This window comes from Salvia miltiorrhiza, chromosome 1 (assembly GCF_028751815.1).
Source record: "Salvia miltiorrhiza cultivar Shanhuang (shh) chromosome 1, IMPLAD_Smil_shh, whole genome shotgun sequence".
Lineage (NCBI taxonomy): Eukaryota > Viridiplantae > Streptophyta > Magnoliopsida > Lamiales > Lamiaceae > Salvia > Salvia miltiorrhiza.
This window is the reverse complement of record NC_080387.1, coordinates 73,471,741-73,489,224: the sequence shown is the minus strand read 5'-3', so window position 1 is coordinate 73,489,224 and position 17,484 is coordinate 73,471,741. Positions and strand designations below refer to the sequence as shown.

Genomic DNA, 17,484 nt, shown 5'->3' with positions numbered 1-17,484 from the left:
CCAAAACGGAAATTCATCTTGTATTCTATTATTTCCAACATCGAGGCCCCTCAGACTTTTGCAATTGATTAAGGATTTAGGTAATCTTCCTTGCAATTTATTACCACTCAAATTGATGGACTCAAGACTACACCCTTTGATAAATATTGATGGAATGGGGCCACTAAAGTTATTTTCATTTAAATGAAATATGGACAACGATTTGCTCAAGTTTCGAAAGCATTGTGGAACTGTCCCTTCCAAATTGTTATTTGAGAGCAGAAGAAACTGAAGGGATGTCAAGTTGCAGATGCAGAATGGAAGCTCACCATTTAATTTGTTGGAAGAAAGGAATAAAGACTCCAAATTTGATGGATTCCCAATGGTGGATGGTATTGGACCTGGAAGTTTGAGAAGTCAACGGAGATATATATTGCTTTAGAGACAATCTGGATACATAAAGAAACATGGCAATGAAGAAATACATTTTATGCACGTGAAGTATTTTGATGGAAATTAAATTACCTCTTCTATTCTTATATCACCCATGCATGTTTCATATATTCAATGGCATCTTAATTTAATATAGCATTTGTTTACATTGATCCTTAAAATTAATAGAGTTACAATATGGTTGGAAACAACAAATCCAACTATTGTTAAAGTATTTAGTTAATTAAGCACGAGCTAATTAAATGAGAACAACCTAGCAAGTTGAGAAATCAAAGATTCAAAATTAATTAGATAAGTCATTCTTTTCTATTTCATATGTGGAGTAACAAAGGAATTAGACAAATCGCATATCTTATATGAACACACGTATAGACAAATTTCCTTGCAATTTATTAACACTCAAATTGTTAGACTAAAAAATAGACCCTCTCATAAATATTGATGGAATGGGGCCACTAAAGTGATTTGCATTTAGATGAAATATGTCCAAAGATTTTCAAACTGTTATTTGAGAAAATGAGAATTTGAAGGGATGTCATGTTGCACAGAATGGAAGCTCATCATTTAATTTGTTGGAAGAGAGCCTTAAATACCCCAAATTTGATAGATTTCCAATGGTGGATGGTATTGGAAAATTGGAAAACCCTTCATATAAATCACTTTAAAGATAGAGATGTAAAGCACTCAGATTTTTTGACACAAATTAGCTAAGTCATACAATTCGAAAAAAAGTGTTTTCTATTTTCACTACAAGAGAAAGGAGCTTTAGTGACGAAAAAATTAGTTATGGGATTTTTACCCTCACTAATTGTGTAATTTAACATATTATTAGTGAGAGTAATAATAGTTCTCTAATTAAAGGTCAGAATTATTTCTAAGGAACAATTCCACCGTCATTAAAAGTGGAAACTAATATTTCTTTTTTTATTTTTTGGGGAGAAAAATCATATTTCTAATTAATAGATAAGAATTGATTAATTAATAACAAAAATTCTCTCAAACTTACTCATGCGCCACTCTCTCTCTCTCTCTTCTCTCTCTCTCTCTCTCTCTCTAGCTAGTGAATTCTCCAATTTTCGATAATTCTTCATCCCCAATTCAATTCACCACATATCAACCAATTGAATTTCAATCCAACAATGAGATTAGCTCCATTTTCAATTTCACCTATTTCATACGGGGATTTGGCTTGAGGTTCAATTTCATTTGAGCATATGTGGGTGATACACATCTTAGATTCTTAATTGAAGAGCTTATATGTTGTTTTGCGCCAAATCTGAGCTCTTATGCAGGCGAACTTTTTGTTTTTTCACTAGTTTTCGATAAGCTGATTTTTGCATTGCTGCTGCTTTTAATTGATGACCAGCTTTGTTTACTTCCGGTTTATTGCTTTGTTTACTTCCGGTTTATTGATTTAGATTTAATTAATTACGTTTTAAAGATCTTCCGTGCTAGCTATTTTGATTTTGCAATTTTTTCTTCCAAATTGGGTTTAGTGCGTATTAGGATATGTCAATTAGGTATATGGCTCCCCCAATTTGATTGCCTAGATCAGGTTTAACAACATTTGTTTTTTCGGTGGTAACCGCCTCGCCGCCTTCCCCACCGCCTGCGCTCTTGAAATGGTATGTTTTTTTATAATATTGATGCGAATTTTCTGCTTTTCGTTTTTGCATTTTTTTCTTCAATCTTGTTCAAGTCTTCTATGTTCTCAGATTCTGAATCAGCTAATGCTACTTACGAGCTGTAGTTAGAAACTTTTAGCTATAAAAAGTATTTGTAGCTATACAGGAATCTGTCAAAGATAATAATAACATTTTCTAATTTGAAATTTCTACAAATTGTAAAATTGTTAGGTTTATATCGTTCTAATTTAGAAATCAATACTGCCTTATGCTTATTGGGGCATCTTTGTTGACTTAAATCACATGTCATTGTGTCTTGAATTTTTTTATATATATAAATTAGAGCAAATCCATAAACTAGGAGATGTGAGGATAGGTACCTTGAATCAAACAGACTGCAGATGGGAGCATAATTGATTATTGTTATTCATTGTTGGATAGTATACTTATTTCTTAAGATGAGTTGATAGTTTGCTACAACGGTATGATATAGTATTATACTAACCATGTATTCCACCCTTTAAATCTTGAAATTTGGACTCAGCAGTCTGCACAATTTCATTATGTATTCCCCCAATTTTTATTTATTTATTTAAGGATGATTTTGGTGCTATGTTGATGTTATATTTGTATGAGGTGGACGATTATATATATTCCTCGTTGAGATTGGTTCCATTTACCTCTCGAAAATGCAAAATGCTAAGGGTGTGTTTCCTTGATGAGCTTCAGATGAAAAATATGCTTTTGGTTTTCTTAAGGAATGCTGATGTGCGAGCAAGTAATAACATGATCCTTCTTTTTTTTATGTCTACAGACAACAGTATCATGTGAAATCATCGTAAACACACGCAATCAGACAGTTACTCACCAAAATTGCTACCCGGAGGTAATGCTCTATTCTCCTGTTAATCGTCATTCTTGTTGCTATTGTAGAGCAAATTAGGAAAGTGTAGAAGGGTGCTTGGGATGAGAATTTGGAACCACAATGTTTTTACCCAAACCAAAACCGGCATCTGTTTCCTACCATTTTCTTTCCCTCTCTTTTCATAAAGTAAATTTGGACCAAATGGTGCAACTCGTCAAAACATAGTTAGCATTCTTATAACTAATTTGAATAATTTATATTCTTAAATCTTAACAGTGATGAAGAGATTGGCTCTGCACAGGTGTGAGGACTTAGAGAGCAAGGCAATTTCTCCAGCATCTAAGATCACCAAATAGAAGCGAACCATGTAAATATTCCAACTATACTATCTTCATGTATGTACATGATTCTGTCATGATGCACGGGTTAGTGTTCATATCAATGTATTGTTGCATAGCCTGTCTCATTTGGATCTAAGATGAAGGAACCTCCACCTACTCTGTTGCTATTTTACTTAAAACTCTATTTTTTTTTTCTCCTTTATATTTGTAGCTTAAGGATTCAAAGATATCGAAGGTAGAAGCATTTAAAGTTTCGGGAAAAAGCTGCAATAATTTCCTCTTGAGACAGGTATGCTTCTCCATCATTGCTCGTACTTTATGTGAATATATATTTGCTCTTTTCTAGAAACATCAATAGCCAAGAGGAAAAGAAATGAATGAACCACAGAGTTACACTAGATTTTCTCTTTTCTTTTTAACATTGTTTGATTTTCTTTTAAACATTATTCTGATGTTGCTAATTATCTTACATGATTGTTTTTTAACACGAATTGTCAGGTCAAGCTATGAATGCACCATTTAACAAAGGAATGAGCCACAAAAATAGAAAATTTACAACACCTCGTTTGTCAAAGAAATTACATGAACATGGAAAAAAATATGCTGGTAAGGATACTTTAGTTTCTTCAATAATGTTTCTGAGTTGTTGAAAGTAGTTTTGATATTTGTTTGCTCTTTTAGGAAATGACAAGTTAACAACTCCATCAATTTCTCAAGGCAGAACAGAGCAAGAACCTGAGGCCACATTCAAGTGTAACAGAGTAACTCTTAGACAGGTTTCTTTCTTTCTATTGTATTTTCTCTTTAATTAGATCATATTTGTTTTCAATTTTGGTTAACTTCTCTTTATATGATATTAGAAAACTGAGAAGCAATTGTCTTATACATTCGAATAGACTCTTAGAAAACTTAACTCTGTTTGCAGGTTTTACTTTTCTACTATCCATTTATGTCGTTGAAACCTTGATCGAAGCTTGGGCAGGAAAAGAAAAAACGAAGTGATATCTTAGCTTGAGATAGAGATCTTCATTCTGCTGGCTAATATGTAGGCTTAATAAATGTTTTATTTTCCTGAAGTAGACCCTGTGTAGTTGGAATCTGTTTATATTCTTAACAAGTGATATCTTTCACGTTCACTTTTGTATATCCAACATCTAGTTTTGTATATTTCAACTAATTGAAAGCTGCAAAATCAAAGTGAATAATAAAATTTATGTTTTGTATATCCAACATCATGTTGTTATAAATTCGCATATATACAGACACGATGCAAGAAAAAAAAGAGCATGAAAGTGTAGTCTAGGAACTTGTAATGATATATTAATGACAGTATAAATGTTTTAGTGACGGTAAATTTACTCTCACTAAATACTTATTAGTGACGGTGAAATTACTCTCACTAAATACTTATTAGTGACAGGATGATATCCCGTCATTATTGACCTCTAACTAGAGAGGCAGTAACGAGAGGCCATGACGGGCAAATTCCCGTCACTAATAGTTATTAGTGAGAGTATTTGCACTTTTAGCCACGGTTTTTACCGTCACTAAAACTACTTTTTCTTGTAGTGTTTTTCTTTTTATTATTAATATCATTCGTGTTCTATTTCATATTGTGCATGCATTGGCAAAGGAATTAGACGAATTGCATATCTTATCTTACCAAATGTAAAATATGAAAAAGACTAGTTCAAACAAAAATGGCCAAAGATCCGATCAAGTTTGTAAAGATGTTATGTCAAGCTGAAGATGGAGAATGGAAGCTCACCATTTAATTTGTTGGAAGATAGTTCTAGCCAGGTCAAATTTCTTAGATTCCCAATGGTGGATGGTATTGGACCTAAAAATTGAAGAACCCTTCATTTCAATCACTTTAAAGATGGAGCACAATAAGAAAGACATTTTCTTTTGTACTTGAAAACATACACTGAAACATTATTATTTGCTAAATGCCTTTAAATTATAAATCAATTAGCAATGCACGCAAGATATTTTGTTACACATCTTATATTCCCTATATCACGAAGACATCATAATTTAACAAATCATCTGTTAACACAAATCCAACTGCTGTTAGAGTATTTAACTAAGCATAAATTAGTTATATGAGAAGAAGCCAGCAAGCTAAGAAAACAAAATAAGCTAAAGATCTGATCAAATTTTCCAAGCGTTTCTGCCAAGTTGCAGATAGCAAGGGATGTCAAGTTGTAGATGGAGTGGAAGCTCACCATTTACTTTGGCAGATAATTTGAAATATCTTTTCAACAAATGTATCTAAAACCAACAAATTAGGAAATGGACGACAGATAATTTATGTAATGTTCCGTCCATTTTTTATTTCTTACTTTTATTTTTTAATAAAGTCAATCATTTTTTCAACTCCCAATACACTTATTTAACATTTTATTAAAACTCGTGCTACAAAAAATGATGCACACTTTTATGGAACGGATAAAGTGTTAATTTACAAGGCAACTCAATTTGCAAGTCATTATTTGACTTATGTGAGAATGCCGCGTGGAAGTCAAATCATTGAGCCACAAATTTTGACTTCTACTCAAATAACTATTAATTCATCAAAAATATTATAAAAACTTATTTTTGAGGATTAGTTTAGATGGATAAAATTAAGTGTTAATAGATAAAAATGTCTACTTTCTTAATTTTTTTATGAAAGGGCCTTCTTCAATAAAAACATGTATTCTATTGATTCTAAGATAAAAATATCATTCAATCAAAAATAGTTTTTATAAAAAATTTAGACAACCCAAAATTATTTTCCATATTTTTGAATTATTTAAAAAACTAAATTATTATTCCAATCAAGTCAATAAAGCATAATTAAAAAAAATGGCATAACAAGGTAGTGAAAGCATGAAATTGAATGACATTATCAACTAATTGAATGACGTTTGAAGGGATGTCATGTTGCACATGGAGAATGGAAGCTCACCATTTAATTTGTTGGAAGAGAGCTCTAAATACTGCAAATTTGATAGATTCCCAATGGTGGATGGTATTGGACCTAAAAATTGGATAACCCTTCATATAAATCACTTTAAAGATAGAGATGTAAAGCACTCAGATCATTTGACACAAATTAGCTAAGTCATACAATTCGAAAAAAAGTGTTTTCTATTTTTTTTCTTCTTTTTTTTAAATATCATTCGTGTTCTATTTCATATTGTGCATGCATTGGCAAAGGAATTAGACAAATCACATATCTTACTTTGGCAGATAATTTGAAATATCTTTTCAACAAATGTATCTAAAACCAACAAATTAGGAAATGGACGACAAATAATTTATGTAATGTTCGGTCCAATTTTTTTACCACCAAACTGATTTATAATTGAACGAAAGATGGCCAAAGATTTGCTAAAGTTTTCATAGCATTGTGGAATTTCTTATTCCCAAGATATACATAATCAATCTCTTTTGGAATATCACCTCCACAATTGCCAAGTCGTAAAATAAATTGATTTGATTATTATAACACGACCACAAAAATAATAAGTATTAGAACACTATATTTAATGGTTCGTTTTTGTTAGTTCGAATACATTATTAAGTGAATATTAAATGGTAATTGTCGAATCCACTTAATTTTGACTCGGTTCAATTTAGTCTTGGCAATGAATCAATTAAATGGGCCCTCTGATATTTACAAATTGGTTTTCAGTTGCTAAAACAAAATTAAAAAGTCATTTTTTTTTATCAAAGCATGCAGTTTATTGCTAAAAGATTAATGTACAAGTTGATTTCCACCAAAGTTGTTGTCTGACAAGTGAATACTCTCAAGTTGTGTACATTGACCCAAACTCAACGGTATATCTCCCTCCAATTTGTTCGACCACGGGCTAAGTAGTTTGAGTCTTTGAAGGTTGTTATGCGAGCAAATGTCTTTAGGTAGGCGGCCTGATAAAGTATTATGGTATAAAATACACCCTCCGTATGCAAAAATATATACCTAAATAGCTTCGGCACAGATTTTAAGAATTTTGTTAAGTGTATTGTGACCAAATTTTACAAACTCCAGACCATATAATCTCACAAATCAGCTTAGACAATAGCATTATACGAAAAATAATACTATAACTTAATTTAAATTACAATTTAAAATAATTCCAAGTCGAAATACTCACTAGCTTTTTATATTTGGAGACTATAATACATCAAATCTAGATTTAGGTGCATGCCCAGTTTTATTGTTAGATTGAGCATCTGAATAAAGAATCAGTATTAATAAAGTTGAAAGTAAAATGAGAAAAGAATAATTAAATTGCTTAGCTATATATACATCACGTTACTGAGGAACCGAAAAATATCATTAGAGGCAAGAGCCGAAGTTTTGCCATTTTCACAAAAATCTACGTTTAAACTGAATGACATTATCAACCAATTTTTGGATTATCAGTAGAAATGAAATAGTAAGGTATCAATCTATTTAAATTCTCAGTATAGAGATAAGAACATATATACCTCTCAGTATAAATTCCCAAAAAAATTATTATTATTTCACCTCTTTTGAAGCTGGTATGTTCGATTTTCGGTGCTATATCTTGCAATAAGTAATCAGATCTCTCAGGCTCATGTAATTAAAAAAGAATAATTAAATTTCTTAACTATAAACAAATTATTGGGGAGCCCAATGACATGCACCTTCTATATGGAAAATTGCTTTCAATTATTTTTCTTGGATGCAATAATTTTCAAAAATCGATTGAGAGGGAAATATAATCATCTCTTACACGACGGGCAATAGACTTTGACTTAAGCATAAGACTAAATGTGTATCACATATTATTTCCAATTCTCAATATACTAAACTCTTTTACTAAAGTTTTGGCTTAAAGAGTAGTGCAAACATACCATTTAAAGAGGCGCCATCAAGGAATAGGTAACGGAGACTTGTGATGTTCAAGATTTGTCTTGGAAATGGTCCACTAAGATTGTTGGAACTCATGGCTAATATCTCTAGATTATTAAGATTACCAATCTCTTTCGGAATACCACCTGTGAAATTGTGTCAAATCATGATAACTATTTTTGAATCGGGTGTAGTAATAATATGTTACAAATAGTATGAACTACAAATTAAATCATAAGTATTAGAAAAATAGTTAGTGATGTGTTTTTCCTAATTATATGAAAGTGAATATATCATATGGGATAAATTGTAAACAATTCCATTTAGATCGATGCAAAGTGCAAACTGTGTCAAGAATAGAGAGAGAGAAATAATAATAATAATAATAATAATAATAATAATAATAATAATAATAATAATAATAATAATAATAATAAAGTCCACCTGTGAAATTGAGCCCACCAACAGTAATGCATGAGCAATATATGATACACTCAGCCCAAGCTCTAGTTTAGTCCACTTATGCTCAGCCCAAAGCCCATTAGGTTATCATTATCAATTATATAAATATTGTAATCTCTTAGTTCACTCAAGAAGAAATGAATATTTTGGTTGATAGTTATCAAACCTCTCTCTTCTCTCTTGATTCTGGAGTTTGAGCTACTCGAATTGCTCTACCATTGATACGGATCGTATCAATTGGTGCTTTCATTGAGAGTTCATCTCTCTTTGATTATCCAAAAAAAAAAAATGTCAAAATCCGATATACTCGCTGCCATTGAAGAATTTCAGACCGCCATCTACAGCTGGCCAACCTCCTTCGACGCCTATTTTCAGGCAGCTCCAGATTCCTCCCTGTTTTCATCTTCTTCCCCACCACCCATTACTCCAGCTCCCTATCCACCACGATCGTTTCCCCCAATCTTACATACAACTCACTCCACATCACATCTTCCCATTCGCCGTCTAAGCCGATCTGAAATCGAAGCTAAAAACGACCTCGGGCTGTGTTACAATTGTGACCAAACTTGGTCCGATACCCACCGATGCCGCAGCAAATATTTGATTCTTTTCGGCACCGATGATGAGGATGACTTTGGAGATCCCAAGTCTCCTTATTCCATGGGTGGAGTTGAAGTTAAAGCGAAGGATGTCTCAAGTCCTTCACCATTCCCAACCACTCACAGCCCCTCTCCGATTTTCTCGCCGTCGGCACCCTCCACCACCACCGTTACTCCAGCAGATCTGCCCTTTATTGATGCTCCACCCCATTTGCCGTCCAAAGCTATCCCACCTCACTCTGTTCTGCATTCGCCCACTCCGCTACCATCGATAGTTCTCCAACCGCCGCCGCCGCCGCCGCCGCCAACACCTCCACCGCCAATACCACCTCCACCCACCGAGCCACCCCCAGCAGACTTTCTGCCTTCACCTGTAATACCACCACCACCACCAATAATTCCTCCAGTGAGTCATCAGCCAACCCCCTCCCCACTCAGTCAGTCACCACCATCTCCGACTCTTCCTTGCCACAACAAAAAGTTACTCCTTCTGGGTTATGGAGACGAAGACCTTGATTCACCGGGCAACCCTACTCCAGCAGTCGACAATGAGATTCCTATTGGGCCCAAGTCTAAGAATGAAGAGCCCAACCCAATCAATATATTTGGGCCCAATATGAGTGGCCCTAAAGCATTGATTGTGGCTGCCCACAGCCCAAGTGCCCAGGCTCGTCTGTCACGACCGGCCTTAATTAAGGATAATTAATCCGGGAAAACCATGACTGGGGAAGGGAAATTACGAAGCGGGTTTAGAAAGGGGCGCATAAAAGAATACTCAAAGAGCTTGAATACGCGTGAAATATTCCTTAAAAGGAAAAAGGCATAGTTCGCAAAAAAAGGGTACTCAAAGAACTTGTATACGCGTTATATTCCTTAAAAGGAAAAAGGCATCGTTAGGGGCTTCGCTAAAACATTATCAGAGTTTGCAACGGAAGGCGTAACTGAAATAATCAGTGTTTACAGCGGAATGCATAACTAAGATACATGTATGAAGACATGTATCCTTTCTGAGCCTACTTTAAGTTCGACAAAAACTCCACTCAGCAACAACACTTCATCGCCCATCACAGCTCAACCTGCACAAACATAAACATACGAAGGGCTGAGTACAAGAGTACTCAGTGGGCAGTGCCAAGCATATAACATAATATCAACAACAAAACACAACTTCGCATAAGAGGCATAAGTTTCTTTCAAATCCTTTGCTCATTAAACATTTCCATATTCATAAACAGCATGAGCGCATTCTTCATCATCAACAATCATAACAAGCATCGTGTCGTGGAGAAGGCCTTCCCAAACGAACACGGGCATCGCGCCGTGAGGGGGAGCCTCCCTCAGCGGTCACGGCATCGTACTATTGAGGGAGGCCTCCCCCAATAGACGCTGTAACACTGGCATATTGGCATACTGGCATCGCGCCGCGAGAGAGGCCTCTCTCAGCGGACACGGGCATCGCGCCGTGAGGAAGGCCCTCCTCAGCGGACACGGCATCGTACTGTTGAGGGAGGCCTCCCCCAACAGACGCAAGCATCAATCACAGGCATAAACTTATCAGCGTAAAGCATTCAAGCGTAAATAAGCGTAATCAAGCGTAAATCATTTAACGTAAAGCATAATAAAGCATACCACACTTGAAGATCCAATTTGCATTTTAAAGCATAACACATACATAGCATTTTATTTACGCGTAAGAAATTGCCCACCTGATAGCAAAGTTTTGCTAAGGTACTCTAACTCCTTGTGTAGTTCTTACTCTCGCGCTTGACCTTAATCACGAGAATATAAAATAAGACATTACCTCGAGGAAAATTCTTAATTAATGAGAAATCGTAATTAACTATGCATGAATCTGGTATGCATGAACTAATCTTCTGAGCGATAATCGGGAATTCTACTATTAATCCTTGTTAATAGATTTAGCTAATTCTCGTCTAGCGCGGTCGAATAAAACTGTGATTATTCCTTCCTCATCGGAATATTCTAGTCGTGAAATAAACCTCGCATTTGTACTTGATTGAAAAAGGACTAACTCGGCTTTAAACGAGGTGTGACCTTGTAGAAATTATCGGGCTTTTCGATAGAAACATCATTACTAGCGTAACCTCAAATAATTAATAGGCTCAAAAGAGAGTAGCCAATTAATTAAATAAACCAGTGGCTTAAATGAAATAAACAATAATGGCTTGCTTTAAAGTCGGAAGTCCAAAAACATTAATTAATAAACTGGGCGGCTCATTACTGATAAATAATTGGGCTCCATCAAAAATTGATACTGCTAGGCTTAGCTCAAAGGAGTAACTTCAGCTCAAGCTTTAAAAGAATTAAAGCCCAACTTAAAAAGTCTTCGACCCAAAACAATTAAAATAGGGGTCCAAATAATAATTAATGTGGACTGAAAAGAATTAATCTTAGCCCAAAAAGGCAATTTAATCGGCCCAAATGATGAATTAAACTGGCCCAACGAAATATAAATAAGACTAGAATAATAGCCCATCATAAAATATGCATCAGCCCAACTCCTTAATTAAATCGAGCCCAATAAAAATAATATAACAAAGGCCCAAAGAAAATAACTAGGAGGTCCAATCGGAATAAAATAACAAAGCCCAATGAATTAATTAAATTAGGCACAATTACAATAAATAATAAAGCCAAAAAAATCAGTTGGCCCAATTCAAATAAATAATAAAGCCCAAAAATCAGATGGCCCAATTTAAATAAATAATAAAGCCCAAAAATCAGTTGGCCCAATTTATTTAAAATAAACAAGCTCACAATTTAGCCCAATTAATTAAAATAGGGGTAAGCCCAACATAGCCCAATCCCTCTCTCTTCTCAAGCTCTCGGCTCTCTTTCTCTCTCAACTCTCAAACGTTTTTCTCTCTCTTTTCTCTCTCTCAAGAACCGACGCTCCCTCTCTTCCTCAAGGCCGGCCGATCGGCCTCTTCTCCTCTCACCGAGATTCCGTTCGGCCACCGCCTGCTCCGACCGGCGTCGTCTTCTTTCTTCCTCAAAATCCAATCTCGCCTTTCTCTCTCTGGAAGAGCCGCTCGTCCCCTTCTCCTCAAACCAGTCGAGCCCTAACTCAAGAAGTCCTCGCCGCTGTCGCTGCTACTCCTTCGCCCGAAATCCGGCGATTCAGCTGGCGCTCTCTCATCCTGTCATCTCAATTCATCGATTCCCCAACATCGAGCCCTGATTCTCAAGAAATTATCGCTGCTGCTACCCTTTCGAAATTGGGCAACCGGTCGCCGTCTGGGAGCGGCGTTGCTCCGGCCTGGAGCCCGTCGGCCTCCTCTCCTTCATGGTTCCAGTCGGCCTCAGTGATTCTCCAGCTCCAACGCCCTGAATTTCTGGCGAGTCGCCGCTGCAGAGCAGCCGCTGCTCGGCTCGGTACCGGTCAAGGCAGTCAGCCTTCCCTTCTCGCCGCGACGTCAACAGAGGCCCCGTCGTCACCACCAGTGGAGGCCGGCGAGTCCGCGAGTCAGTGTTGCCGTTTATACTCCGTTGCAGTTGTCGAGTTCGAGCCACGCCGTTGCTGTTGTTCCCGTTTTACGACGAGGTAGCAGGAGCTTGTCGCCGTTATCTCCGTCGTTGCAGCTGGACTGAACAAGGAAGTCGGCCTCTCTTTTCTTCCATAAGCTAAGTCTTTGTTCTATCTTCCTCTTCTTCTTAATTGCTAAGTTAGTAATACTCTACTGTGAATAGGAAATTCTAGTCTGGCAGTACATAACTCAACTCTCTTAGTTTCTATATTGTCGATTATGCAAGGGATTAATGGCGTGTGGCTTTGAAGTTTGGGATTTCACTGATTTGTCTTAGTCACTCAAATAGAGGTAGTCTAGGAATTCATCCTCTACAATCTTATATTCTTAGGGTGCAAAAGTGCAGCCTGTTCTTGCCTTGCATAAGAGTTGTTTTAAGCACTATTGAGTGCTCATACCTATTGTCATTCACATGAGATCTAGTTGGTGTATTTGCTAAGTTCAAGATGTCTATAAGGTCTTCTATATTTAAAACTGATCATGCTCATGCTTTGATATGAATGCTCACTGGTATGAAAAATAGGATAGCATGATTACCTTGAATATGTTTGAACTGATTGCTTGCTGTTGGTGTTGAAAGAAATGTGTAATAATCTTAATGTTTGGTTGGCTGTTGTTGAGGTACTAGATGAACTGGAATAGCTCTGAAATAATTCAAGATTGCTGTTCTTGTATTAATGCAGGTGGAATATGGAAAAAGGTGAAGAAATTGAACCAAGCTTACCTCTGAAATTTTTGGCAGCAGGGCAATGAATGCAGATTTCTCCTATTATTTGGTGGATTCCCTTGTGAAGATTGGGAGTGAAAATGGTACGCGTGGGCTGAAGATGTAGGCTAAGAAGGAGTAGTGGTGCACTTGGTGGTGCACTTGAGTGTGGTGGGGAAAAAGGAGTGTAGTTGGTGGAGAAAGCAAATGGTGGTGGCGTGGAGTGGAGTTGATGGTCGGCTCTTTCCTCTACATTCTCTACTTTTAAATTTTATCTCTTATTGACTAATGTGCCTACACTTGAGTGAAGGCATTAAGTGAGCCACTTTTTCTTTTCTTTCCACTAACTTTGCAATACTTTCTCTCTTGGAACGTTGGTGCTTATTGAATGAATAATTGAGTGGAGAGCAAAGACGTGTACATCGTTAGCAAAAGATGGAAATAATAACTTTATCTAAACTTTAATTGATTGAAGAGCTTTTGCTTTTGTAATATACTAGACGATTTTCCCCAAGCTGGGAACTAGCCTGTAATCTGTGAACTGTAAATAAATACTGACTTCGATTTTCAATCATCGCATTTCTGTATCCGTTTAGTATCTGCTTCCTTGTTTCCAATATTGAAAAACTATAATATGACTTAAATTAAATCCGTAGATTTAATCTATGTTGCAGTCGGAATAATTCCTCGACTTCTAGTAGCACTAATAAAATATAACTGCTTCTGTTTCTCGATTAATAAATAACATGACTTTGCTAAGTCAGTTATAACTTGGAAATAATAATTATTGAATGGCTCAATAATTCTTGTCACGTTTTTCTCATACATTATAAAAGTATAAAGCTAAAATAATAACTCCGTCTCTGATAAAAAAAATCAGGACCATAAACTGGATTCATTTATAAAAATTTGCATTTACTAGTTTTAATCATAATTAAAATAGCGGGCTACTACATACTACCCCTCTTAACAAAAATTTCGTCCCGAAATTTGCATGTCTCTGCTAAAACAGTTCGGGGTATTTTTCCTTCATCTTATCTTCTAGTTCCCACGTGGCTTCTTCTTGACCGTGATGTCTATATAAGATTTTCTCTGATGTGACTGATTTCGCAAGTGTCCACATATTGCTGGCAAGGGGGTGTGGGTGTTCCCAATTGCTGAACCTTGTTGTCTGTTGGGGCATTGCGTGGAGTAGTGACCCTTTTGGCCACAATTGTAACAACCGTTAGTTCCAGCTCGACAGATACCCCTATGCATCTTACCGCAATTTGGGCAAGGTGAAATTCCTCTCTGACTTTGGCTACCTCCAGTTGACTCGAGGTTAGTCTGTGCCTCGTGCCTTGGTTGAATAAACTGTTCGGCCCGTTCATATTCTTGCCATACTTGCTTATTAATCGAATTGATATTGTCTTCATTGTTGTCCCACTTGCGCTTCCCTTTGAGAGTATGCGAGGCTGCTGGTGGATCGTTTGGCGTTGAGATCAATGGTGGGGTTGACTTGTCCGACGGCATTGCAGCTTCAACGTCAAGTGCCCTGTTCAGAGACTCCGTGTATGAAAGTCCTCCGTGGCTTGCTAGAGCCATCTTAATTTCGTACCGCAGACCGGCACAAAATTTCTCTGCCATCTTCTCATCTGTGTCCACTTGTTGCGGAGCAAACCTAGACAGGTTGCAGAATTCCTTGTCGTATTCAACCACATATTTCTTTCCTTGTTTCAACTCGTAGAACTCAGCTTCTTTCTTCTTCCTATAGCTTTTCGGAATATATTTATCATATAATCCTGTCTTAAAATCTTCCCAAATGTAAATTGCCCATTGTTCTGGTGTCAGAATTTTTCGACGTGCTTCCCACCAGAAGTCAGCCGATCCTGTTAGCTGGAATGAGACGCAAGATAGGCGCTCCTCATCAGTACAACGTAGAAAGTTGAAAATGCGTTCCATTGTACACACCCAAATCTCAGCTTCAGCTGGTTCACTCGTTCCGTCAAACGTAGGTGGATTTTGCCTTAAAAAGAGTTCTTCGACTCTCCTAGTTGGGGGCGGAGGGAATGGGTTATGTCCTCGAGCATCTTGTGGTTCTTCTGGTACAGCGTTACGGTTTCTGCGATTGTTATTGTTTCTCGCAGGGCGTCCTCTCTTAGGCGGCATTCTAGTAGCAAAGATGTGCCAATTAGTACACTCTAGCATAATCTAATACAAGCCTCAAAAGAATTCTTGTACAGGTTAACTTATTCTAACTTGTAAACAAGTCATAACTCCAATGACAACATTGATGTAGTAAGCTCTAAGGGTCCTTAGCATCTCAAATCCATGAGTCATAAAAATTTCTTAAGTATATAATATCACATCATCTAAATTGGATACTTAGGCATAAGTCATGGAGATTCATAGCGGCTATAAAATCATAAGCTTAAAAATTATTCTATACGCATCACTTATCTTGCTGCCTTCACTATAGCCACCAAAAGATACAATCTAATTTCTTCTATGTTTGCTTCTATGTTCTGTCGTAGTGGTGATCTCATATCTTAATAGCTCTACGTTCATAGGGATTCATTCCATAGGCATACTTAATCGTGCTTGCGTAAATCATTTCATTCAATAACAACATAACATAGCTATTAACAGTTACTCACTTTGCTATTACGATAATTCTCACTTTTTGTAAACATTAACTCAAAACTTGGAATATCATTCTGCTTCGTTGAGTGTGATGCGATGAAGTGCTGAGCTTTGTCGATTGAACTCTAGACACTTTAGTGATCCATTCAAAGTTTGGCTTAAATAAACTCTTAGGCTCAGAGCAAACGAACTGCTCTGATACCACTCTGTCACGACCGGCCTTAATTAAGGATAATTAATCCGGGAAAACCATGACTGGGGAAGGGAAATTACGAAGCGGGTTTAGAAAGGGGCGCATAAAAGAATACTCAAAGAGCTTGAATACGCGTGAAATATTCCTTAAAAGGAAAAAGGCATAGTTCGCAAAAAAAGGGTACTCAAAGAACTTGTATACGCGTTATATTCCTTAAAAGGAAAAAGGCATCGTTAGGGGCTTCGCTAAAACATTATCAGAGTTTGCAACGGAAGGCGTAACTGAAATAATCAGTGTTTACAGCGGAATGCATAACTAAGATACATGTATGAAGACATGTATCCTTTCTGAGCCTACTTTAAGTTCGACAAAAACTCCACTCAGCAACAACACTTCATCGCCCATCACAGCTCAACCTGCACAAACATAAACATACGAAGGGCTGAGTACAAGAGTACTCAGTGGGCAGTGCCAAGCATATAACATAATATCAACAACAAAACACAACTTCGCATAAGAGGCATAAGTTTCTTTCAAATCCTTTGCTCATTAAACATTTCCATATTCATAAACAGCATGAGCGCATTCTTCATCATCAACAATCATAACAAGCATCGTGTCGTGGAGAAGGCCTTCCCAAACGAACACGGGCATCGCGCCGTGAGGGGGAGCCTCCCTCAGCGGTCACGGCATCGTACTATTGAGGGAGGCCTCCCCCAATAGACGCTGTAACACTGGCATATTGGCATACTGGCATCGCGCCGCGAGAGAGGCCTCTCTCAGCGGACACGGGCATCGCGCCGTGAGGAAGGCCCTCCTCAGCGGACACGGCATCGTACTGTTGAGGGAGGCCTCCCCCAACAGACGCAAGCATCAATCACAGGCATAAACTTATCAGCGTAAAGCATTCAAGCGTAAATAAGCGTAATCAAGCGTAAATCATTTAACGTAAAGCATAATAAAGCATACCACACTTGAAGATCCAATTTGCATTTTAAAGCATAACACATACATAGCATTTTATTTACGCGTAAGAAATTGCCCACCTGATAGCAAAGTTTTGCTAAGGTACTCTAACTCCTTGTGTAGTTCTTACTCTCGCGCTTGACCTTAATCACGAGAATATAAAATAAGACATTACCTCGAGGAAAATTCTTAATTAATGAGAAATCGTAATTAACTATGCATGAATCTGGTATGCATGAACTAATCTTCTGAGCG

The 17,484-nt window shown here is 36.9% G+C and overlaps 1 protein-coding gene and 2 long non-coding RNA genes across 3 annotated transcripts; 1 reads left to right on the top strand and 2 right to left on the bottom strand.

The window, feature by feature from the left end:
- Nucleotides 1-8,883: 8,883 nt before the first annotated feature.
- On the top strand, nt 8,884-9,890 carry LOC131012922 (pollen-specific leucine-rich repeat extensin-like protein 3). Its single transcript, XM_057940894.1, has 2 exons — nt 8,884-9,735; nt 9,849-9,890. The coding sequence occupies exons 1-2, from the start codon at nt 8,884-8,886 to the stop codon at nt 9,888-9,890; spliced, it is 894 nt and encodes a 297-aa protein (XP_057796877.1).
- An 84-nt stretch (nt 9,891-9,974) lies between these two features.
- Nucleotides 9,975-11,075, bottom strand: LOC131006051 (uncharacterized). The gene is made up of 2 exons (XR_009095405.1): nt 10,901-11,075; nt 9,975-10,270 (listed from the first exon to the last, which is right to left on the bottom strand). It is a non-coding gene; the product is annotated as an uncharacterized LOC131006051 (long non-coding RNA).
- Nucleotides 11,076-16,383: 5,308 nt separating this feature from the next.
- Nucleotides 16,384-17,484, bottom strand: LOC131006052 (uncharacterized). The gene is made up of 2 exons (XR_009095406.1): nt 17,310-17,484; nt 16,384-16,679 (listed from the first exon to the last, which is right to left on the bottom strand). It is a non-coding gene; the product is annotated as an uncharacterized LOC131006052 (long non-coding RNA).

Excerpts from the sequence above, each read along its gene's own strand:
- LOC131012922 (XM_057940894.1), top strand. The coding sequence starts at position 8,884 with ATGTCAAAATCCGATATACTCGCTGCCATTGAAGAATTTCAGACCGCC. Across the intron at positions 9,736-9,848 it reads CGGGCAACCCTACTCCAGCA|CCCAAGTGCCCAGGCTCGTC; the intron begins GTCGACAATGAG and ends GGCTGCCCACAG.